The sequence below is a fragment of the Athene cunicularia genome, assembly GCF_003259725.1.
Source record: "Athene cunicularia isolate RWA chromosome 14 unlocalized genomic scaffold, athCun1 chr14_part1, whole genome shotgun sequence".
Lineage (NCBI taxonomy): Eukaryota > Metazoa > Chordata > Aves > Strigiformes > Strigidae > Athene > Athene cunicularia.
The window spans coordinates 14,640,197-14,665,569 of NW_020799118.1; the positions used below are offsets into that span (position 1 = coordinate 14,640,197).

The 25,373-nt window shown below is 48.0% G+C and overlaps 2 protein-coding genes across 2 annotated transcripts; one reads left to right on the forward strand and one right to left on the reverse strand.

The window, feature by feature from the left end:
- The first annotated feature begins 4,179 nt into the window (after window positions 1-4,179).
- On the forward strand, window positions 4,180-23,025 carry NAA60 (N(alpha)-acetyltransferase 60, NatF catalytic subunit). The gene is made up of 7 exons (XM_026859068.1): window positions 4,180-4,446; window positions 13,044-13,159; window positions 14,681-14,810; window positions 16,171-16,267; window positions 18,467-18,701; window positions 19,529-19,714; window positions 20,172-23,025. The coding sequence occupies exons 2-6, from the start codon at window positions 13,050-13,052 to the stop codon at window positions 19,683-19,685; spliced, it is 729 nt and encodes a 242-aa protein (XP_026714869.1). The 5' UTR covers window positions 4,180-4,446; window positions 13,044-13,049; the 3' UTR covers window positions 19,686-19,714; window positions 20,172-23,025.
- A 508-nt stretch (window positions 23,026-23,533) lies between these two features.
- NUDT16L1 (nudix hydrolase 16 like 1) lies at window positions 23,534-24,844 on the reverse strand. Its single transcript, XM_026859207.1, has one exon. The coding sequence runs from the start codon at window positions 24,842-24,844 to the stop codon at window positions 24,125-24,127; it is 720 nt and encodes a 239-aa protein (XP_026715008.1). The 3' UTR covers window positions 23,534-24,124.
- Window positions 24,845-25,373: the final 529 nt, after the last annotated feature.

Here is a 25,373-nt window from a genome sequence, read left to right on the forward strand (position 1 = left end):
GAAAGCCCGGTGGTATCGGCCTCGGGTGAAGTCCAACGGGACGGCCGCTGTCGGGGCGCGGGGGTTTTTCAGTGACTGGGTTTCACGGGGCAACCGTGCGAGTGCTCACTTGGCGCTCCGGTTGAAAGAACGCAGTTCTGTTGGCGAAACTGTCTCATTTAGGTTATTACCAAAAAAAAAATCATTCGAACTCCGGCTGGAGTCAGTTTGCTGGCACCGCCCAGTGTTTGGGTACAGTAGTGCCAACGGGAAAGTCTATTCCTTGGCTTTGGGAGAGATGCGGGAGGTCCTGCAGCTACACTTGCAGCTATTCCTTCTCTTGGCATGTTCTCAGTTGGTTTGGGGCGGGGGGGGGGCTCAGCCAGCAGTGCAGGTGGTCTGTAGCATTAACTAGTGTGTGTCCATTTCCTCTTCCTTTGAAGCAGAATTTCCCAGGGGAGGGCTGGGAATATGTCATGCATCCCTAGATCCAGCTCTTTCCTTTGCACGGAAGCTTCTCTGGCTTTGCCGGCTTCTCTGTCTTTCCTGACAGCCTGGGTCACGGCTCACAAACCACCCTGGCTTGCTTCAAGCAAACACACACCACAACAGCTTTGCTTTTCTGTGCTTTACCCTACATAAGTCTTGTGTCGGTTTGAACCAGCCTGTAGAGCTTTAGCAGAGAGAAAGCAATTGCTCAACTTTGTATCCAAGCAGGATGACAGCTGATTGTTTTTAGGGGATGTATCTTGTGGTTTTTAATTGCTGCTGATCAAACTGCGGTTTAAATGTTGTCCCAAAGACTCTCCAGCACAGTGCTTCCTGCCGGGCACGGTGGCACAGCGGCAGCTGGCTTTGCCAGAAGTGCTCCAGCTGCCGTGCCCACATCCTCAGCCTGTGCAGCGGTGGGTTATACCTCCTCTCTATATATATGGCGAAAATAGCACCTCCATTTTGGAGACTGCCAAAGCTGCTCGCTGGAAGTGAGGTTTCTTTCCGCGCCCTGTGTGACTAGAGCTGGTGTCCTCACCACCAGCATTGCTGTGTCCAGCTGTGAACTAGAACATGTGTCTTAGACACTTGTTCTTGATTATAGGCATGAAATTATTATAATCTTCTGTAGTAAGATGGTTAAATGTTTAATTATGTTTACTGTTGAGTTTGAACTCTGTTAGCCTGCTCTGTATCTGTTGTTGTTTATCTTCTGTTTGTTATGCTACAGCCTGTGCTAGATGACCATGGTGAGCTCCTCTGAACCTTGGCCACTCACTGCAGCTATTATCTCCACTCTTGAGAACTGCGTGAATGTGGCTGAGTGTCAGGCCTTTTACTGACAGATTATACAGAGGCATTAAATATCTGTAACTAGCTCAGACCAAAGGCTTTCTAGATGCGTGTTTTTCCCTCTCTGTTCTGATAATTCCTAGTATCCTGTTTTGACTGCTGCTGAGCAGCAAACGAATGTTCTCAGGGAACTCGCTATGAGAGCACAGATTATTTTTTTTTTCAGCTTGCAGTGGTTAACACAAATCAGATATGTTTGCCTTTCTCCCACCTGCATTCCTCTTTTATCTACCAATTTACAGACTTTATCTGCTCTTTTATTAGTCCTTTGGCAGCATGACAGCTTTCTACAACTGTGAACAGCTTTAGATTTTACTGTCCTGGAAATATGTACCCTATCCCAAAGGATCATCACCCAGTTCTGTTCCATATCTATTAATCTTTTTTCCATTTAGTTTTTATGAATCTGCTGAACATATTATAGGTGGAATATCTTTTCACTATGGATTCATCCTTGCTTCCTTTTTATCTGCCATAGAGTCTCCTTAGTCCAACTTGCTCTTACAGGGGAACTTCCTGTAGCTTTCTGGGAGTGCTAGTGCATGATGTTTTTCAAATAAATCGATTGCCTTTATGAATAAACTCTAGTTGATTTCTCAAGTGTGTTGTTTTGTTTGTTTGTTTGTTTTAAAAAAAGCTGGTGGGTCTCTCCCAGGGTGTTACAAGAACTCCTCATTTATAAGATAACATTGGAGCAGCCTCACCTCCATCATAAGGAGTGATACTGGGTACTGCCTGGTACCAGGCTTCTAAAGTAAGTGGTTTTATCTTGCAGGTTAAAAAAATAGCTCTGTTATATCTTGTAAACTGGTGCTTTAATTAGTCTTTATATGCCTGGAAGCAACTAAAGAAACATACAGTAGTGTGTAAGCGTTGTTCTAATACATCGTTTTGTTCTTTGAAGTAGCTGCTGCTGTTGTCTCTCTCAGCTGGTTGCTTGATGTATTTAAGCAAGTTGGCTTAACATGTCTGAGACATTGGTAAGTGGCTGTCCTGTGAATACTCTCTTAAAACCTGTGGCATTTTTAATTTTCATTTCTTTTCCTAAACCAGAGCAATATCACCATGTCTTTTCATATCTGGGCTGGCCTCAGATGTCATGAATCGTTGTGGGAACTGCCAGTGGAATTCAGAAAAATGTTTTTTTGTAGTTGGGAGCTCAAAGAACCTTTAATATAATATGTGTATTTATTTTTGTTAATGAAGTCTGGTACTTCTTTCATGTCTGTTGTTATTTCTTTCCCAGTAAGGATGATCATTATTTGCATGGGGGTGTTTTTTTCTTCATGGAGGGTTTTTTTGGGGTGTTATGAATGTAGGTGTTGGGCTAGTATAGTCTGATAAGTAGGTCAGGGAATTGGTGCTGGCATTTTAGCCCATTAGCTGATGGGAGCTGGTCCTGCCATGCAGGAAGCTGTTCTCTCTCATCCTGGCTCTTTTCCACCTCTCTGCGCCCACCCCGGACACTCCCCGTGTAATTTATGGAGTGAGCAGGAGCAGGTGAAACTGTGCTTGCTGACTCTCGATGACAGCACTGTTGTAAATTCCTGAGGAATTGCAGGTACAAACCTGGGGACTTCCTTGTGAGTGGTTTGCAGAGCTGATTCAGAAGTGTTCGTGGCTCTGCCTTCCTGCTCATCACAGGCTGCTGGGCTGGAGGCCGCCTTTGGTCATGGGCAGGAAGTCAGTCCCTTCACTGACTTGGTGCCATCCGCTGCTGTCAGTGCTTTGTTCCTCTGATAAGATGCTTTTAAAGAAACATTTGGACTAAGCTGTTCAATGTAACAGCGGAAAAGGTTCTGTCTTGGCTAAGCACCTCTTCTACAGTCTTGAAAGTTAAGCGCTATCTAAAATCGTTAAGTATCACCCCTGTCTTCCTGGGGGTTTTTAACCAGTCACAGCGTGTCTGATGGCTTCAATGCAGGGCGTTGCAAAAAGACTTAGAACTTCATGTCTCACGCTGCGTCCCCTCCACCCACACTTTCCTCCTTGCGGAAGGGTAGGAATGGGAGCTGCTCAGTTTCCCAAGGTTAGCTTTTAATTAAATTTTTGATTTCTCGTTTTTAACTTATTCCTGTGGTTGTAAAAGCAGACATCTGTGCTAGAATCCATTTTAAATGTTAATAGCTTAAAACAGTAGCAGTGGGTTTTTTGAGTTGAGCCTGGGTGTCTCATGCTGGAAAACAGCATTGAGAAAGAAAAGGAAAAGGAGCCATGTTGGCTCAAATTTTAAATTCAGGATCTTGAAGAGGCACAAGTTTGGGGCACTTGTCTCCCAACTAGGGAAGGAATGTTCTTTTCAAGCTTTTTTTTTTTTTTTTTTTTTTTTTTTTTTTTTTTTTTAAAGTACCTTGTTTGCAATAGCTTCTAAAAAGTTACTTGTTAGTGTCTCCTATAATGATGTAGGCGGCGGGACTGAGTTTTATCGACAGCTGTGTGTTGCTGCTCAGTAATGAGGACGGTGTCTAGGAAATGGAGGCAGGATCGAATTCCCCTCTCCCAGTGTTTGTACTACACTAGGCTGAATTTCTTGCCTTTTTTTTTTTTTTAGTCACTACATATATTTTTTTGTGTAGCTGTTTATTCTAATTCGGAAATGGCAGCTGGCCTGCATGTATGATGAGTTGTTTGGAGCTTTTTTTTTGTTTTCTGGAGGAACAGCTGCCTATTGGAAACTTGCCGTGTTCGGCATTTGCAAGGTATTAGATCTCTCTTCTAGCAAGCTTCTTGTTATAAATGTGCCTCTATTGTGACCCTTCGGTTTTAACTCCCTGCAGTGCTGCTGTCACAAAGCAGATTTTCTCTTCCACGTCTTAACAAGAAAAGATTTAACAGCAAAACCCTCTTAGAGATCCTTGTTCGCCATTCCCTGGAGGAATTGCTGTATCTGGGGCAGCAGGAAGCCATGCCTTTTGCAGTGTGCTTTAGAGACACTGTATTTGGGTACCAGCTCCTGTGAAATCTACGGCTTCAGTAATGTATCTAGAGCTGTAGGGTGAAAGAACAGCCCAGAAAGGGACTCGCATGCAAAACAGTACCATTTCTGCTGCTGGCAGGCTGACAAGTCAAAACTTCAAGTGTGCAGAGGATCAGGGATACAAGTATAAAAGAATTTCACTAACAGTAAGTGTTTTCATTTCAAATAACTGCTGCTTGCTGTGCAGGTAGAACTGTGTTTTGCCTTCTCATTTCTTACTATCCTTCTGTGGTCTGTTTCAAATCCTGATCCTTCATGGCGGGAGGCCAAAATGTTAATTACCATGATTCTGTGTTTTTGGCTTTCAGACTTTTTTAGTCCTGTGGTGTGCACACCTCAATCTGGGAGTAATGGAAAATGAAGTGCAGAGCTGGGGACAAGGTGCAAGTGTGTTTCTTAGAATAATGTTTTCAGAATTTTGGAGCTGAGGAAAGATTGGCTGAGCAGCATGGGAGCCTTTGGGAGGAGGACTGAATGCCAGGACAGGTTTTCCCAGGTTGTGTGTGACAGTGTTGTCTTTCTGGCTGTCCGAGTCCAGTGTGCTCTGGCCAGGCTCCTCCACGCAGGGAGGGTTTAATATCAGATTTACTTGTTTGGTATGTTTGGTGTTAACATGGGATTTTGATTTAGCAGGTTATACTCTGGGCTCAGCTTGTGTATATGCTCCCCCCATGCTGGTCTGGCTTTGTTAATTGTCTCCGTGCACCTGACGATTCGCTGGTGCAGCTGTCTTATCTAAACCCGAAGTTACCCTCCAGTCTTCCTGGTGTTGACAACACATTCATCTCCAAGCTCACAGGTTTTTGCCCTCCTCCACTGTGGGGCTGTGCTGGTTGTACACACTGCCCGGGATGGATTTACTGGATAAGAAAGTCCAGGCACTGACAAACTCCTTTCTCCAGAGTGATGCCCCTGAGAGAAGTGCACTAGTGCTCAGGGTGTGCTTTGGAGGCACACGGGATCTGTGCAGCGGGGCTGGACTAATGGTGTATTTTCAAGATGTGGCAGCCTAGGAAACTGTGCAGGGGGAGGTGGTTGTGGAAGGCAGTTTTGTGCACAGAAGGATGCTGCTACTGAAGGAGTTTAAATAATGAGGAACTCAAAGTCTTGAGCTAGTGCATGTCCCTGAGTGAGCAGGAGTCCACGAGGGGCTCTGAGGATCAGTGCTTGTTGTTCTGGTACAAACGGCAGAAAAATGTCATGCCTGAATCTAAAGGTGTTAGGGACTATTGTGAAATGACACAATCTAAGAGCCTGTTCCCAACCATATCATTACATTATTTTCAGACTAAGGCACAAAATCAGTCGTTTTGTCCTAGATTTGCAATTACGAGCCTCACTGACTCCCAACATTTGCTTCTGCTAACAGAGAATTCAGTGATGGCAGTTCGGGGCAGCACTCCTATAGGATGTGATGAATGGTACAAGAATGGAGGTGAAACACTTGCCATTCTGCTTGTGACTGAACTCTAAGCTCTGTCAGTTTGCATAATGTACCAGGAATGAGGAGAACCATGTCTTCTGGGATTTGTATGTTGCTTGTTCCAAATGAACCTGCATGGGATTCCTAGAAGGAGCAGGAGCATTACATGGGATAAATAGAGCATAACAAAGAGAATATAGAGGTGTGCCTGTACTGCACGTGTAGCAGAGGTGGTTGTATTGGTGTAGGCAGCACGTTTAACACCCCAGCTTTCCAGTTGTGCCTTTGGATGTGAAGGAACTAGTCTGAGCCCAGGCAGGGTGAAGAGCTTTGCTCCTCACTGACGTTACGTGGGACTGTGAGCCTGATCTAAGTTGGGTTAAAGCTCAAAGGGTCCTTCCATCTTAATTTTTTTTATTCTGTGGCCAGGCTTGAAGTAGTACCTAGGAGATATCAAGCCAAGTATTTAAATATCTTTAAAAATTTGGCTCCTATTGCTTTGATAATGTTGCCCTAAATCCTAGAAGCTCCTCTTTGAGATTTTTAGTAATTAATTCATGATATTTTCAAATCCAGTTGCAATTTTATTGCATTAAATGAAGAGCTTGGTAACAGGGATGTCTGTGTGGAACATTCCCTGTGAGACCAGTAACCTAAAAACACAGTAAGCTTAAAATGAAATGCAGAAGGGAAATCTTCACTGCTTTGTTGGAATTAGACCTTTGGCTGGTTCAGATTGAATGGTTTAATGTAAATCAAATCCCCAGTGCCAGATGGCGCAAGGTAGAGAGACTTAAAGCTGTGAAAACTCCCACTGGCACTCTTGAAGTGATACTCCCCAGACAATAGCAGAGTTTGTGTCTGAGTACAGTAATGCTCAGTCACAGCTAACATGTGCCTGTCCTGAATTTTGAGTAGAAATTCAACATTCTGCCTGGACTTTGTTTGATCTTATTTATTTACAAGTGAGAGAGGATGCCAGGTGCCATTAAATTGTTATTATTTTTTTTTAAATCTTGTCTTGCTGGGATTTGAGGACTGCCCACACAGAAGTCACAAAGTGGTGACACTGGAGCAGCACCTCTGGTGAGGGTACCAGGTAGAAGGAAATCCAGCTCTGGCCCACTGTGCATGCATGCAGATCTTCCATGGAGCATCTGCGAGTGTGTGTTTGTGCCGAGCAGATGGTCTGCTCACGTAAAGTAAAATACAGCTACTGTGCATATGTTCATGGCTGAAGTGCTGGGTAGAAGCATGCAGCCGTAGGCAGAGGGACATGGCCGGACAGCCGGTGGGAGGGCTGTGCCGTGCCGCGCACTGCCTTGGCACAGCAGACTCCTTTAGCTGCAGTTCCTCAGCCCTCACCCATGCATGGTGTGTACTTGGTAACTGTCAGGAGGAACTTAATGCTTTCCTTCTGTGGAACGACAGCAGGTAATCCTTAATAATCTAGCAGGAGTGTGATTGAAGAAAATGCTTTGAATTACAGAAGGTGAAAATATTCAGCCCGAGTCAATAAGGGTCTGCACCATTTAATGACGGAGTTGCCTGTGGTACTGGGCTGGTTGACTGGGTCTTTCCAGACACTTTTTCAGCACTTCCTGAATTGTAGGATCACTTTATAAAAATCCACTAGCCTGCCAGTGCTTGTTTTTATTCTTCCCTGCAGATTTGCTTCTTTCCATTCAGGATGAATTGATTTCAATTAGCTTTTAAATTGGAAAGTAAAAGATTTTGATGAACTTCAGTCTAGCTTTGTTTCTGCAAGTGGAGAAGATTCCTTCATGTTGTTTTTTGTGTGAACACTGAAATTGAAGCAATACACGCTTTATTGAAGTTATATATGTATATGCTTCTAGTTAGTATTTGTTTAGCTTTAGTCTTAGATTACCTTGCCTTTATTCTGCCAGGAAGTTGAGTGATATTTGTTGCTAGATGATAACGTTTTTATTTGGGATTTTCATGAGCTTCTCTGGATGAAAATTGAAGTCCAAACAAAAATTCATAAAACCAGCATCTTGTGATGGTACATTGCTGAAATCCAACTCATTTTCGCAGGATGCACAAGGCAGAAGCATTGTTAAAACATGTCTAATATTGCTAAACAGGGGAAATCTTAACTTGTTGAATCACTTGGCCTGGCTTTTGTAGGTATGGAAGTGCTCGAGGGATTTTAAAATGCGTTTAAGCAGCTGCCTGCCAAATTTTAGTAAGCATCAGGCTTTGTCTTGCATTTGAACACCCTTGTTCAATTAAGTGTTCTGATTCTATGTGGCTAATTTAGTTTCTCTAGAAATATGGTATATCTATATATGTAAATTTTATCCTTTTTAAAATTATTTTTTTAAGTACAAGAGCTGTAAGAGGGAAAGAAAACTTCCTGCTCTTGGGAAAAGCCTGAGTTAAGGTCTCTTAGCTGTGAAGAACCTAGTTCAGGTAAAGAAACTGTCCCTGCATCTGGTAGCTAACCTAAACTCAAAACAAGACTTGCTCTTGCACACTAGGGCCTGGAAGTACTGGTGGTAGGAATATATCAGTACTTGGCTCATTGTGCTGAGTGAACACTGATAATTCATGGAGACCCAGCCATCGCTTGGGCTGATGCTGGAAGCTAAAGGCTCCTCTGCCTTTTAGACAGAATTATGAAATACTGTTCTTTAGCTTATTAAAGCTAGAGCTTATTGATGCCAGAGATTTATGACATTATTTTTAAATAATAAGTTTAGGTTTTACAATGTGCAATTTAAATTGAAAATTACATGTTACGTCGGCTTATTTAGTAATGCATTTGCTATTTCTTTTCATCCAACTTCTGTTATGACTAAATATTAATTGGTTGTGTATTAATAACTGCAGTTTCTAAGTAGGAAAGGGAATTAAATGCTCAGTTGCTAGTTCTACTCACTGCTAACTTTGGTATTTTGGAAAGGCCTGTCCTCAGAGCTTTTTCAGATGTTTAACTGCACTATCCCTTCAAAAGCATAAAATGTTGGCTCACTTTATAATCATCATAAACAAGTGTTTCCCATTTTGATAAAAAGGTGCAGTCACTGTGCCCTGCTGTGGAGAGGCGGTGGATGGTGTTAACCGTGCCACGTCCCAGGCTGCAGCCATCACATGAGCAAAAAGCTGACTCCTGAGAAAAAGATATTAAAAGAAATAAGATAACTTCACTTTGGGTTTTCAAAAATGGCTGTGGACCTCCTTCAGGTGACTGCACGTGGCTGGAGCCTATGTTTTGCTTCACAGCAACTACTTGATCTCAAAGGTCAGAACTTGGTGTTGTTGCAGTGATGAGTGGAGCTATGCTAAGGGCCTTTTAACTTCCATTAAGTGCTAGGGTTGTAAGTTACACTGATCCTGGGTTTTTTTATTATTTCTTTAAAGAGATGGAGGCACAGACTCTGTGTACAGTGTGAACAGAGACCTTTATTGTTATTAACACTGAGAATTTATATTATCTGTGTTATCACAGTTGGCTACAATGTATTGTGCATTTGCTGTCCACAAGCTCTAGTACACTGATTGGCTAAGCTAAAAGATTACCTCTACCATTGGCATCCTGGTTATCAGTCCTTTAGTTCATTAGTTCTGCAACTCTGCATTTTCTTGTTTATCAGCTGCCAACTTTCTTCAGTCGTTCTTTATTCTTCAATCAAGGACATTGTCGAGCTGAGATGTCCATTTTCTGCCAAAAAACTCTCCACATTTCTTTATGCTTCCAAACATATTTTGTCCTCCAAAAAAAGCAAGCTTCCTCTAGAAGTGATGCTCTCCTCACTGTGCAAGCTGAGGCTATTGTTCAGGACTCTGGCTCTGCTAATTACAGCACGCCACAGGCTGTGCGAAGGGCAGGGCCTGGGTCCTGGGTGTTTGCTCAAGATACCTTTGAAGAGCCAGAAGCTGTCACCTGGGTATGAAGAGAATTGACTTTCCTGGGATTTCTTCTCTCTAGGTCACAGCAGCCATTTACAGCAGCTCCTCTGGCAGCAGCAACACCTGGCCAGGGAGGAAGGTGCACGGGTCTGCTCTCCTAAAACCTTGTGGCAGGACACAGTACCAGGCGGGTGTCCTAAATGCTCTTTAAATGTGCAAGAGCATCTGGACTGGGCCACATAATGCAGAGCAGATGAAGCGAGTCCTTGCAAACACAACCGGTGCTGGGAAACGGCTGTCTGAATTTGAGGGGAGGGGAATTACCCTGTTCAACAAAACAGTCATGGATTACTTTTTTAAGGCTGGCTTCAGCTACAGGATAATGCATAATGCTTGCCTAGCTCTTTGAGAATATAGTGTTAAATAAACATGAACTAATCCTCACAAGAATGCATCCTGTGCTGGCTCTGCCTCTCCTGCAGCAGCTGCTGGCTAAGTTTGCTTCTAGACCCCTGCCTTTTCTACTCATTAGCAAAAATATGGCTCTGTCATGGTTGTTTCATTTATCTCTGATTTATTAATGTTGTGAGTATTGACTGAGAAGGGGTGTTGCCTTACAGGAGCATTGAAACTTCTCAAGAAAAATCAATTGTATGAGAAGGAGCACTGCTGTCACAAACCTGAGTGCCCCTTAACACCCACTAACACAGCGATGTATCGGGTTTAGGGCTTCATCACGGCCAAAGCAGCTCTTGGTGTGTGTCTGCTCGCTCCTCCCTCTTTTTCCCCCCCCTGAAGCTTATTGTATGCTACCTGAGCTTTTGCCGAGCAGTTCTGACCTACAAACAATTTTGGCCTCACTTTGTGATCTTATGGTGGGTCTCTGCTCAGCAAAGGGTCCAGCAAGGGTGGGAGGAGTGTGTGGGAGGGTGGGACTGGGGTCCACAGCAGCATGGATCAGATCAGCCACAGCAAGTGAATGGGCCCTTCCTTCAGGGCCCCGGGGGCAGGGCTGAGACACGTTAAAAGGTCACCAGGGGCCAGTGGTAGAGAGTGCTTGCTGCTGTGACAGGGTACGGATTCAAAATCTAGCCTTAGAGGGCTTGAGCCAATTCTAGGAGTGTAAAATCAGTGTTAAGAGCAGCAAGGAGTACTGGTTCTGTGGGTTTTCTAGGTGCTTAAGTTGTTTTGAAACTAGCATCTGGACTGATTGTGAAAGCTGTAGGCTGCTCAGTAAATATGCAGCCACAGTCCTAGAACAGGCTGTGAAATAGCTGTGATTCTTTTTAAGGACTTATTTGGAGAAGAACAAGCGATCCATACCAATATACGCATGTCCTTGAATGACCTTCTTGGGCAAATTTGTAGGATCAGTCACTGGGAGGAGAGCTGTGTATGGATTCCTTCCTTGAAGAAACCCACCCCATTTAATCTTTTCAGGAGCTGTAGGAGAATGTCCTTGGACCTCTTCTCTATTAAAGCATTTTGCCATTCTTTCTCCCTGCATTGGAGAATTGTTGGCAAAGATTTCTCTGAGTAATAGTGGACTTTAATTCTATCTTTTCTTCTGTTGATATATTGGCTGTTTGACACGTTCCAGAAATTGCATACAAACCAGTGGTAGAGTTCCTCCTTCCTTCTGGGAGATCTGGGCCAATGTAACATAGGGAGGGGCTTTATGCTACTATCCGGGAGGATGGAGCCGGGGGGAGCTCATGCTGCTCCAGCTAGTGCAAAGGTGTCATACAACGTGTGTTGCAGGGCGAGTGCCAAAGTCAAGGGTGAATATTGTTCTTGTTAGCAGTGCTAGTTACCTCTCTAGCACTGATGTTGTGTTCCAAGGACCCCAGCATCATGGTGTGCAAACTGGGAGTTGCTCTCTACCACTTCATCTAGGGGAATTGCAGAAGTAAGCTGATTTATGTACCTTAAAAAAGAAATTTGCGGGTGGAATGTGGATTTTATAGCTTAGCCTGTTTTTTTCTTAGGGTCACAGTGGAAGGAGGTTTCCAAATTCTTAGGAGTGCAGTTGCGCACAGTTGTGTGTTGTCAAACGTGTCAAACTGGGATTGTTGCTGTGCCAACTCCTTTTGTGTGTCTTTGCCAGTTACAGAGTGTATTGTGGAGGTGATGCAGTTTTTACCTAGACAGTGCTCAAATGGCATATCTAGTCCAGTGGGGAGTTCATATATCTGTTCCTTCTCAAGTTTCTGACCTTCAAAGCAAGAGCGCAGGAGAGCTGAGCATCCCTTTGGAGAAGAGGGTGTACACTAGCGTTGCTGTGTGCAGCTTTTCCTTATAACTCGGTATTTCAAAACCAAGATTTGAGCCTCTTAGAATTGGGAAGAGAAAGCAAGAACAAAATCAAACAACTTTTTAAATGAAGGATGGTTTTTTTTTCTTTGCATCCTGGTCTGGTTCTCAGACTTGGGACTAAGAGGGCTGGAATGAGAGACAAAGCTGTGGATGGAGAACTGCAGGTGGCCCGTGAAAGGGAACCGACTCCTTCAGCTGCCCTGTCTCTGCCTGCCTTGTTTGCTCTGTGTGCACAGTGTCTTGCGGGGGGCTTTGTCCTGCCTAAAGCCTGTTTGCAAGATGTGTTCTTCATTCATGCGTCTGCGCTACAAATGCTTTTACAACCACTTTAGTTATTGCTTGCTTCTTTCCCTCTGGTACCTCGTTCAAAAAAGGCTGAAGACATTGGAGTAAGTGTCCTGTATGTGGTTAGCAGGATTGTGGTAGTGCTGTTGGGAAAGAATAGGCTACCTTGGGATTTCTGTATTTGAACCCTCTCTGCTGGGATGGAAAGCCAGCTCTTGCGGGGTTGTAGCACATAGGAGTGAGGGGAAATGAAACTGGATCTCATTTCATCGGCGTAAGTTAAACAAAATTAATATTTTAAAGAATTTGATTCCTCTGCATACGTACTAACTGGAGATGATGGTATTGTGTAACAGGACTTTATAAATGTTCTTCTAGCAGTGCTTCCTTTTTAAGCTGTTTTTTTCAGTTTTGTTTTAACAAAATGTTGGTCCTGCATAGACATTTGAAAAGCTCCATGCATCATAAGGTACACTTGGCACATTGTTGGCTTATTTTATGCAACATCCTGAGCTCTTTTTGGCAGTGGTTGGTGCCACATGCTCCTTCACAGGCAGCATCACTGGACTGTGTTCGCAGGGAGCAGGGTGTGTACAGATGCAGGGCTGGTGAGGTGGGTCACGCTGAGAAATGAGCCGTGCTTATCCTGTGGGCAACAGGGCTTCGAGTTGCTTCTTGGATTGGAGTTACCATGTTTTGCTTCATCTCTCCTGAAAACTTGTTCTGCCAGGAACTTTATTGATGCAGGGAGCCTCCTGCTGCCTTTGTGCAGATGCCTGACTGGAGCTGAGTGTCAGAATCTGTGCTTCATCATTCTTAATGATTGGCTTTCTTTTCTTGCAGGCGTGAATGACAGAGGAGGTGCCTCCGACTGCACTTACAGACGTAAACCTGCGTCTTCTCTGCCACGATGACATAGACACAGTGAAACAGCTCTGTGGAGACTGGTTCCCAATAGAGTATGTGGTAACTACTGCCAGTTTGGGGTGTGGGATGGCAGGAATCTAGAAACAAATGGTGTGAACCTGCACTGGTCCAGTTTGGAGCTGACACCAAAGGCTCTGCAGCCATCTGGACTGTTGCTAAGATAGCAGCAAGTTCTTCATCTTTTATGCACTGTGTTAATGGCTCATTGCTGCCTGTCCTGCAGAGTCCTAAAGTCATCAGAAAGTTTCTGTGTACAGATTTTGGCAGAAAGCTGTGCTTTGTAATTAAGGGGTTGGATCAGCTTCTTGGGAAAGACTGTGTATGAGATGGGGAAAGGAGCACACCTCCAGGAAAAAGATTATCATCCCTGTGCTTGTGAAAGAAAGCTGTGTTCTGTCTGGGGTGTGGGCCAAGGAGGCACCCTCAGAGCTGAACTAAACTGACAGGAAGTGGCTCTTCCTAAGGGACCCGCTTTCTGAATGTCCCAGGGCAAGACTGAACAGTAACTTGCCTGTGTACTCAGAATCACTGTTGCTCCCAAAGCTCTGGCAAAGCTCTGGCTTAAAGCTGATCTCAGTCTGTCCCAGGTCAGTTCTCCAGGCCTCTATTTGGTAAATGCTTGTGTCTGCACAAAGCACAGGAGTAAGGAGTTTTTCTTGGGGATAGTGATAGCTTTCTGGCTTAAAGCATCCAGGGAAACTGCAGCTGTAGACTTCAAGGATTTTTTTTTTTTCTTTAGCTTTGTTGAGAAGGTTTATAGAGGATTTTAGCTGATTATAATTAAGATTGCATGAAGTGTAATAAACCAGCAAAAGCATTCATAAATGTTTGAATTTGTGGATTTCTTTTAAACACAAGGCATGCTGAACTCTGACTTTGAAATAAATTAGTGTACGTTAGTTTTCCTTTTGTAGCTACAGAAGGGGGAGGAGAACTGGAGGCTGGTAATGTGATTTTTTTGTACCAATATGCAGTATTTTTTTCACATGTGTATCAAATTAATGAGATCCTTACGCTCTTAGATGAGGGCAGATGGATTTTGCATTTAAAAATAACTTGCTGAAGATGGAAGTGAGAGCTCTGGGCAACAAATGTAAAATGAGAATGTGGTTGTCTTAGCAAAGCAGGAGGCCATTACATGAGCAGCCTGTGTTGCTGCTTAGATGCAACTGAAAGAAACCGTGCTACCAAATGGGGTACAACAACTGTTTGATGTTCACTGAGACCATACAACAGTTAAAACAGGAAGGATGAATTAACTTCCTAACCCAGATTTCGTGGAATAAACTGAATTAGTAGCATAGAAAGAGCTTTAGATTGACATATGGCTGAGCTACTTGGCTGTGTGTCTTTGCGGAATACAGCCCTTTCAGTAGTATAGCTTCCCTCCATTAGTCCTGTGTAAAATGCATTGGCCTGCAGTTCCAGTGACTGGCATTTAAACATGTTGCTGCCATTTCCAGTTGAGCAGCATCTTGGCACGTTGACTGTAGCACTGCCTGCTCCCGTGGGCTCTGTGTCCCCAAACTTTCCTGTTGTCTCTTCCTTCCCAGATACCCTGACTCATGGTACCGAGATATCACTTCCAACAAGAAGTTCTTTTCCCTCGCAGCCACATATAGAGGCTCCATCGTGGGAATGATAGTGGCAGAGATCAAGAGCAGAACAAAAGTGCATAAAGAGGTATGCTACTAAACTGTGCTTCGGTCCACCATAGTTCACCTCTTGCCATGGTTAGCTGAGATGGAACCTGTTTGTGGTATTTTCCCCGCCCCTGCATCCAGACACTTAGAAGAGCAATCCTGAGTTAATTTAAGAAAGCACAAACATGCCCGTTTCCAGCTCATGGACCGTGCGTGGTGGGGTGCTTCTGAGGATGTGGGCTGCTGAGCAGCCTCGTTCCACAAAGTCTCTTCCTCTGGGGCCAGGCAGCTGCAGCCGATGGGAGGGGATCATGCAGGCGTAATCCAAAAGTGCCTGTGTAGCCCACCATTTAACTTGCTGCTGGGCTCTTTTTGGTGTGCCTGGTCATCGCTGGTGACTGAGGTATGCGCAGCTGTGGGAGAACAAACCTCTTCCTTTCTTACATAAGGGTTGAACTTCCTTAGCTGAGCTGGGCAAGTCACTCCTGTGACTTCCTGCAGAAACTCCTTCATTTACACAGTCACTGTCTTGAACACAAAGCAGAGATAACCAGTGTCCAGAAAGCTCAGGCTTCAGAGATAACAGAGCTTGGAGACCAGGAGAGACAACACAGTACAGCAGAGGGATGAAGAAGAGATGGTCACTGAAGACAGTATGGGAAAAGACTACTGGATTAATGAGGGAAAACAGCATAGGCAAGTGAATTAAAAAAAAAAACAAAAAACAAACCATGGGCAATTCAGAGATGCACTGAAAGACCAACAGTGTTATGATTAAACAATAATCTTAGCATTTGTAGGAACTGAGAGCATCGAGTGACATGGGTCTCTTCACTCTAGCTATCTGGCTTCACCTCAAAGCTAGTCAAAATCAGAAACTGCATCTTCAGCAACTCTAACAAAAGGCTCTTGTTCCAGCCAAGCTGAAAGCCAGAGGCTTATTCAGACACTGCTCCAGGCGACTGAGCCTGTAGAACATGCTCCTTGTCCTCTACAGCAGTACAGAGGTCTCCAGCTGACACAAAGCTCAGACAGAAAATGCAGGCAATAAAAACTGTTGCTGGATTGATCTAGACACTGATGGGTAGCTCCAGAATTGGCACTTTGAACCCTTCCTGGTAAGGAATGCAAATACATTCTGTTCCTAAGCCCACAGATTATGTATATAGTAAGGAGACATCCGGATTTGTGTTCTGCATCTGGGAAGATGATATTAAAGTAGGAATAACCCCTAAGTGACCATGCTTGGATTTTTTAACTCCCCATGTCCTATCCAGAAGCTTCAGCTAGACTGTTCAGTGAGAAGTTCCCTGCTATAGCCTTGTTCCAGTACAGGGTTCTTGCTTTCTCCTGTGCCTCTCCAGGCATCCTACCAAATAACTTGTCATATCTCTACTCAGGATGGAGACATCCTAGCTTCCAATTTTCCTGTGGACACTCAAGTTGCTTACATCCTAAGTCTTGGAGTGGTGAAGGAGTTCAGAAAACATGGAATAGGTAAGGTGCTGCTAAGTGACAACTCTGTTGCTGTTGTTTGCCACACGTGGCTAGTGGGCATGACTGAAGGAGCTCCACCATTTCACTGCAATACCCTTTTGAGACAAGCATGTTGGTGATTTGTACCAGCAACTGGGGAGGTGATGCAGTCACATCCCCTTGTTGGTATCCGTGCAGGTGCACTGAGATGATTTTACTGGTCTAGGCACAGCACAATGTGCAGATATTTCCAAAGAGCACGGGGCTTTGTCTGTCATTTTCCCAGGGGACAGCTGAGCACACCAAAATCTTGCACTCCTGCTGCTGAGACTGACTGAAAGTGCTAGGACTTCACCCTGGAGCAGGGTTTGAAATTATTTTCTTTCATGGGTATCAGAAGCTTGGTCCCTGAGGCAGAAAATATAGGTGCTTTTAACCGTTCAACAGATAGAACAAACATTTAGAAAAAGAAGAAGGGAGCTGGAAAAAGAGTGTAACTTGGATCTGATTACATCTGTCAAATGCATGTAAAAGTCAGCTCTGAATGCCTGCTGCAACACACAGCATTTTTGCAGCCATTTGAAAATCCTGCAGTCAGAAGGGCTTATCTCCATTTAGAGCAGGATGTGTTTTGGCATCAAATAAGTGCCCTTCTGGTGCAATTTCAAGCATGAGCTCTATCTTTGATCTGCAAAAGGAAATAGGCCAGGTTTGGAAGCATGACCCAGTGTTGCACATCTGGAGTCTCTTCAGTGGATACAGTGTAACCCATCTTCTTCAAGTCCTCCCTTCTCCTCCAGGCATGTTTAGGAAGGTATAAACTGATAGGATATGTAAAAATGACCAGAGGAGTCTTCAGTGAGAGCACTGTATTTAAAACTTGCATTGAAATGCTACTGGAGATAAATTTTCTATACAAAGAAGAAAATACTAGCACACAATAACATTTAGAGAAGGTGCTAAAGAAGTCTTCTGTTCTGTAAAACTGTGCTGGTTTTGAGTTTCCTTTCAATTTCCAAATCCTATTTTTTTTTCCCAGCTCCATCTTGCTGGAGTTTTCTTTCAGAATCATTATTTCCTGTATCCATTACATCTATACAGCACATTGCTGTGCTCTCTCAAAACTTTGGATTTGTACCTATAGCAAAACAACCTAAAGAAGCTGCTGCCTGCTGCTGAGACCTTTCTCTTGAGAGTTTTTCTACTTGTGTTTGAAGCTGAAGTCTTTCATGCAGGAGGCTTTTCACCCCAGGCATACTTCTAAGCCCTAAAGCTCTGATTTTTCTCTGCAGACATTAAAAGGCTTTGGTTTCTAGTTCTCTGCTATTCTTAAACCAGAAGGCAGTTGGATTTCTGTGAGATAGAAGAGTAGAATATCTCATAACAAAATTAAACTGCTCTTCTGTTGATGTCTCTTAGTGTCTTTTTGTGCTTGGCTGATACAAATTCTAACTATTAAGTGACTGTGAAGTCAGTGCTGTTGACTTCTGTTCTGAAGTCCTGTGAGTCCTGCTGTAAGTCTTACGTGCCCTGGGGATTGTGAAACAGCAGCATAAATCTCATCTGTGTGTTTGTATTAGCTAAGCTGTTTCTTTAGCCTGTTGTTACCACTCCTGATGGAAGAAGTTCCCCTGCAGGTTCTGCTGGGTCCTTCATGCCATGTTAAGGTGGTTTGGATGAACTTCTGGGTCTCATTGCTTGGGGCTGGAGTATTTTCTGTGCCCTTCTCTGGTTTCTCCTGCTGACTAGTGGCTGCAGCAAATCTGGGCTGAATGAGACTGTGCCTCAGCTCTCCCCCTTAGAAGGGATCTTCAAATCCCACCAGTTCTTAGATTTCAAGTGAGCAGACACAATGTGATACCCTGCTTGTGAAGTTCTGTTTTGATGCTCTGATGTTCTAAATGGCTTTAAAATAATAAATATGATAGAACTGATTGAAAATGACTCACTGACCTTCCCCAAAGCTGAGAGCTGCTTGGCTGGGGATTTTATCAGATTCCCATGTCTGGCTCACCTTTGTGGTTAGTGAATCAGAAGTTTGTGTCTTTATAAAATCTTTCATGAAACCTGGGTTCACAAAACTGGGCAGGATCTGAGGTCTTCAAGCATGTGCAACAATCACTGCTGAGGCGCTGGGTGCAGGAGATCTCAGGTGGAACCCTTGTGCAGACCCTGAGAAGGCAGCTGCACTGTGTGATTCTGCGGCTCTTTCCTCAACAGGTTCGCTCTTGCTTGAAAGTTTAAAAGACCATATATCAACAACTGCCCAAGATCACTGCAAAGCCATCTACCTGCACGTCCTCACCACTAACAACACAGCAATAAACTTCTATGAAAACAGAGACTTTAAACAGCACCACTATCTTCCCTATTATTATTCCATCAGAGGGGTCCTCAAAGATGGCTTTACCTACGTCCTGTACATCAACGGCGGGCATCCACCCTGGACAATCTTATATCCTTGACCTCCTGTCTGATGAGCAGTGGAGCACGCTGAGCAAACACCAAACTGTGTTTGGGGTAACAATCCAGAGAAGTGTGAGCTGGCTAGGTCTGGGGACCGATGCCTGCTCAGATGTGAGTTTAGTCTGAAGTTAGAGGGGTTTGACTTGTTTGTACCCAGCTCCTCTGGGAACAGCTCGGGGAGGTGGTGTGGGATGGCACGCTGACTGCTAAGATGGAACAAGTTTGATGCCAGTGACAGCGAATGCTGGTGTTAACACTGTTAACAAACTCCCTAGACAAAGTGCTAAGCGTGTTTTGGCTTGTGGGGTGCAGGATTTGACCAGGAGCATGGCAGAGAAGCCCTCGATCTTGCTTCCTGTGACCTAGGATCCTCTGTGATTCTGGCCTGGCTTGGATCTCATCAGGCTACTCTCAAACTGACTTTGGGAGTTTGTTTCAGGTCACTGGATCATGGAGGAGAAACTTGATCTTTCCCGGGTGTAGCTAGCCAGTCCAAACCTCTGCAGGCAGGTGGGTGGATTGCCGTCCCTGCAGGAGCTTGATGGGGAGTGCAAGGGGAACTAGCAGCTGCCTCGAGGAGGTATTTCACACACAAGTCAGAGCCTGTGTTCCCAAACTGCCGCCTTTTACAGTGCAAAGGAGACCTGCTTTTGATAGAAAGGAGCAAGCAGTTAATACACAGAGTAGATCTGTCTAATTGAGCAGAGCAACTTTCACCATGCCATGGGGTTTCTTTAGGGAGTGCTAGTCCACAGAGTATTTAAAGTTATTTCTTAAGTTATAGTAAAAATGTTGCTGTCCTTAACTGATGGCCACTGACTACCTGCAGCACATTGGATCGACACTAGCCAGCCTGAGCCCGTGTTCAATTCCCCAGAGGATATATCGACAAGCCCAGAGCCTTCTCTGCAGCCTTCTGCCCTGGTCTGGCATTTCTGCCAAGAGTGGCATTGAATATAGCCGGACGATGTGAGTGGAGCGGAAGATGTACAAAAAGCAAAGGTGGGTCCCTGGGGGAAAGCTCCCTTCCCTGCTCGAGATCCCCCGGCCACTGTCCTGGTGCAGCTGGGAGTGTCCTCGAGCGAGGGCTGATGAAGGGCAGTTCTGCTGCCGTGAAGGTGTCTGGGGCATTGCTGTGCTCCAGGCTCCAGCTGGTGCCCAAACTCCTGCTGGTTTCATTTGAAGGGAACTTGAACTCTGGTCTTGTTTCCTTGAGCTCAGAGCCTGACAGCTGAATGAACCTGTCTCTGCTGGCTTTCCCCCTTTCCCAGCTCTGTTAGACCAGCTTGCAAGACTTTTGAGTGACACTCTGCCCAGCTCTGGTGTCCCAGCACAGCAACTGGTAGCCCATTTTGCTGCCAGTTGCATTGCATGTCTCCGACACAAGGTCTTCCCTACGCTCAGAGCCCCGTACCACCCAGCTTCCCTGAGACAGCTATGCTCTCTTTTCTTTCCGTAGGATTGTCCTTCCTTTCATCTTGTGAACCATCCGGCTCTGCACCGATTCCAGTGATGACTCTTGGTCAGTGACCCAGCCCCTGGACGGGATCCCTTGTCCCACAGGTTGACTGACATTTGGTAGCCTTCACACTCAAGGGGCTGCAGCCCTGACTTACCCCTGTGGCCTGGAGCCTGCGAGCACTGCCCGGGCAGGCCTGGCTGTCGTGCCAGGTGTCTGGCTGTGCCATAGCTGAGGGCCCTTCGCGTCACCACTCTGTGTGCATGTTGCACTGTCCCCGCTACTCCCTTTGCCTCTGGTTCGCTCCTATTTGTATACATGATGTAGAGGGGTTCAGGTGCTGCTTCCACACCATGGCTGCTGAAAGAGTGGGCATAAGGTTAATGAATCTGCACTGACCAACCCTGTAAATGAGCCGTAAGCACCCTGGCAGGCCGCTGGTGGCAGAACATACAGTCGTGCCCTTATTGCCAGGGAAGGGGGGAGCTGGGTGAGGGGAGGTGGGGAGCGAGGATCGTGCGGGTAACTTCCAGGGAGGGTGACTGCCTCGTGTGAGAAATTACCTGGCCCCGCCAGCCCTCTGGAGTGATTTAAAAAGAAGCATCCAGTTCAGGATGCATCAAGTAGAAGGCAGGGAATGAAATTGCTATTTCATAGTGAAATATATATATATTATACTGTATAGATATTTCTGCCTTTGTCCAAGTTGGAATGTAGCGGGGGGGGAGCTGGGGATGGCCAGAGCCCTTCTCCACTGCAGGCGCCCTCCCTTGGCACTGGGGCTGGACTCTTGCAGGATCTTTAGGGATGAGCTCTGGGCACAGATCACAGCAGCTTTTCCTTGCTGCAGAAAAGCCCCCCCAGCTGCTCAGGGGCGTACTTCAGGCTGTGGTGTGGGCATGCCCCGGGGCTGTGCCGCTGGGCAGCTTCCAGCAGCTGCAGAGCCACCGGACCCCTCCGGGGCTGAGTCTCGGCTCTGTGTTCATGTCCAGCCTGCGAGGAGGCCCTGAGGTGCAGCCAGCCAGGTACCCTTCCTGCCTCAGAGCAAGGTTGAGCGAGTGCTTTGCTTTTAAGATGGGTGTTTCTGCAGCTCAGCCAGCCCAGGCATGTGTCGGAGGTGCAGGTATCATCCCTGTACCCTGCCAGGCTCCCCTGATGAATCCCCCTTCCCTGGCCAAGGCTCTTCCCCTGCTCAGCACCATGTTCCTCCTTCCTCTCTCATTTTGAAACTGGGACTTGGGCAAAGGACGTCTAAGCCACACTGGTGCATTGCCCCTGTGTGCAGGCAGCACCAGCTCTGGCAGCGGCTGTGGGCAGGGCCCGGGGGTGAGAGACAGCACAGGTCAGGCTTAGACTTAGGAGAGAAAGAAAGCACGCCAAGGTACTGTAGCCCAGATGACCTGTTGGTGACTGTAAGCCCCTGAGGTGGGAGCTACTTAATGAAAGGGTGGAGGAGGTGAGCTGGTACCATGCTGGCTCCTGAGACTAGCCCCCCCGCTCTGCCCACGGCCACCATGGGGCTGGCACTATGAGCTGCCACTCGGCTCAGAGGGGCTCTGGCACAGAAGCCCTGGTGAATACAGCTCCCCCCACAGCCCCGGCTGCAGGAAGCAGCTTGCTGCAGCCCCAGGGGCTGGCACATACCATGGTTTGGAGGAGCAGGAGGCTCTTCTGCTGGGAACTGCTGGTCCCTCTTCTGGGGCTCAGAGGTCCAGCTCAGCAACCGTTTGACACAAGGTGTCTGTCTCCATGAGGACAGTCAAGCTTGGAGCTGTTGGTGAGTCCATCCTTGGAGACCTTTAAGCCCCCAGAAGCCAAGGCAGTCCTCGGTGTGGGCCTTGCTCTGAGGCTGTTGGAGCAGAGCACTCCAGAGGCTCCTTCCAAGCCCCTACACCTCTGGTTCTCCATCAGCTCAGAAGTACAGGCAGGCTGAGTGAGGCTCAAGGGACGCAGGTTTGTGGCAGAGGACAGGCGCTGGGCAGGCAGCTCCCCAGGGGTGCTGGCTGGGCCCCAGGGGGGGAGTGAAGCTCTGCTGGGATAGGGGAACCCCACTGCACTCTCTGCGCTCCCGCCTCTGAGCGACATGGTGGAGCTGCTGCAGAAGCGTCGGGCAGGGCTGCACAGCCAGTGGCTTGGCCAGGCCGCTCGTGGCACAGTAGCCCGGGAGCAGAGGGGCACCTCACCAGGGGGTTTGGCTGCCTCCAGCCTGGCCTCACTGGTCAGCAGGTGCCCTGGCCCCGCTCCCCAGCCCAGTGGCCTTGCCCGCTGCCAGCCCATGGCTCTGCCCGCAGGGAGCTGGTGCTGCCGAGGCGCTGCCTGGGAGGTGTGGCTGTCCCTGTGCTCCCCCGTACCCAGCTGGCACCCGCTGGCAGGGGAGGGAGCACAGGGGCTGCTGCAACCCCCCTGAGCCACAGCGCTTTCCGCGGGGAGACCTGAAGCACCCTTCCAGCCTCATGTGTGTTATCACTTTCTGGTTTTGGCAGGTTTTTTTTGCTTACCCACTTTTTACTTAAACACATCTATTGGTTTATATGAGTTTCTTCAGCAATTCCAAGCCCCTGGTTTCCCTCAGCACTTGCTTTCTCTGGGCCAGAATGAATCTCTTTCTCTCGATTGCCTGGGACTGACATTCCGCACAAACACACTTTCTCTCTTGCCCGTTACACAACCCAACTCCACTGCTGCAGCACTTGAGCACATCTGTGGGGACCTGGGACTGATCTGTGTCCTCTTGCCACCCTGTCCTCTGAGGTGTCGGCCACATCCCCGCCCCTCCCACCCCAGCCCGTTATTTATTGAAGAGCATTATGCTGCCACTATCGGCCTCTCTCTAAACATCTTCAATTAAACCAAACCTCTTTTCCGAGTCGTTTGTCACTGCGCAGGAGTCTGCTCTACTCAGCTGCTCGAGCACCTTCACCTGACCTTGTGCTCTGCCACGGTGCGTGGCAAGTGCAGGCCCCACGCACTGGGGCAGCAGCAGCTGCTCCAGCTCCTTGCTGGCTGCCCCAGCAGCGCTCATACAGACAGGACAAACGCCCCATGTGCGCTGCCAGCGCCTGGGAGCGGCTCTAGTACCTGAAGCCCTTGGGTGCATGAGGCACTCTGGAGCAACCCACCAGAAAAAGCTTCACAAGGGTTTGCGGTGGCACAGCACCCTGAGCCAGCCCCCCCTGTCCCAGGTTCCCCCAGCAGCAGCTCTGGGCCCTGCACTTCCCCTTGGCCTCCAGCTGCTCACCCTGGCAGAGACCCCAGGGAGCTGGGTGGGGGGCAAAGCCCTGAGGCAGAGGGAACAGACAGGTGCTCCCCCTGCCCCTGCACCCCCAGAGCTCTGCGCCAGCCATCAAGAACGATCCTGACTGTGAAGCGTTCAAAGCCATTTATTCCACTTTCCTGCTCCCACAGATCTCCAGGTAGAAACCCACACAAGCGTTCCCCCAGGCCCCAGAGGGAATTGACGGCACGGCCCCCCGTGGCACCGGCCCCCCCGAGCAGGAGCGCGGCCGCCCCACTGCCGGCGCAGGGGAGCCCTTCCACCGCCGCTGGCAGAGGTGCTTGACCAGCAGCCCCAGCCCTCAGCCGTGTCCACTGCAAACAAACAGCCGCGTCCAAGTCAACACGGGGCGTTTAAAAACCAAGACATTATGTTCCTTAAAAATGAAACGGGGACCTGACAGCAGCAGTGTGTCCCTGAAATCACAACAGAATTCTAAGGCTTCGGCACCCTCACGTAAGCACATGAACTCTCTGCAGGGGGCTGTGCAGGTTGATCTGGGAAGCTCGCTAGAGTTTAATGGCCATAAAAATACATAGCTTTCCCCTGCTTCAGACAAACCCAAACCCTCCCGGCTGGGCAGTGGAATCGCGTGGGCAGCAGCTGCAGCCAGCGACGGGTTGGAAAGTTATAAGTCTCTAGTCTCACCCACTTTTAATCAAGCACAAACACGGTGGCGTCACTCCATTGCCTCGGCCACCGGCTGCTCCACCACAGCGTTTGCCCCTAGCCCCACCGGCTGCTCCACCGCCTCGGCCACCGGCACAGCCACCAGCTGCTCTGCCACAGCCCCGCTCTCCAGCCCAGCCACCGCCTGCTCTGCTGCCTCAGCCGCTGCCTGCACAGCTGCCTCGTTCTCCGCCCTCTCTGCCAACTCGTTGCCTGCTTTAGCAGGCGCCGCCAGCTCGTTCACCGGCTTAGCAGCAGGCAGGTTTCCCGTTGCCCCGGCTGCCTGGTCGATGGCCGGCTTCTTCGGCTTCTGTGTGGCAGCTACTGCCTCAGCCAGCTTCTCCTCCGGCACCATGTTCAAGATCTTCAGGGCAAAGAGCAGCTGGAATTTGGCAGTTCCGACGAAGGAGTTGCCGAGGAAGTTGGGCAGCCCACCCATGCGGTCCTTCTGGGTGTAGAGGGGGACACGGACCATGCCCATCACCTGCAACAGCACAGAGCGCAGCTCAGCAGGGGCCACGGCAGCACCAGCCCCCCCTGCACCACCCTCTGCCCCCACACCCTCACCCCAGCACCCCACCAGCCCACAACCCAGGCCTGCCCTGCCCTGGCTGCCAGATCCTGCCCCTCCCTCCTGCACCGACCCCTGCCCTGGCCTGCCTGCCCTGGCCTGCCTGCCCTCAGCCTGGCTGAAGCCCCTGTGCTGCCCCTCCTGGAGTGTGTGTGTCATCCCCCCCCAGCCCCTGCTCTCCCTGCCCAGCCCCTTGCACCCAGCCCTGGCTCCATTCCCCTTCCTGCCCCTTTGGGGGGATCCCGCTGCCCCAGGCCACTACAGGGAACCCCGCTTCCCCCTCTACACCCTGCCCTGCCTGGGGACACCACGGCTTACCCACACGTCCCCCTCAACCACGCCACAACCCTGGGCCAACTGCCTCCGTTCACGCAGCTGCTGAAACCTGCCGAGCGCCTCACGGGCGCGCGGGGAGGCCCTAGCTCTCGCGCTCTACTCTGGGGCGTCAGCCGGACCCAGCTACCCAGGAGGAGGAAGGCTGCCTCCCGCACCGCCTCCACGCGAGCTGGGGAGAACTCGGGTTAGAGCAACACATCACCGCACCGAGGGTCGCGATTCCGGTCCAGGTTACTCAGCCCAGGGCGGGGGTAGATGCCCGCCAGATGCGAGACGGACCTCGCCCGCATCCCGAGGCTGAGTGGATAAATAGGGCTCTTCCCTACGCAGGCAGTCACCAGGAAAGGCCGGG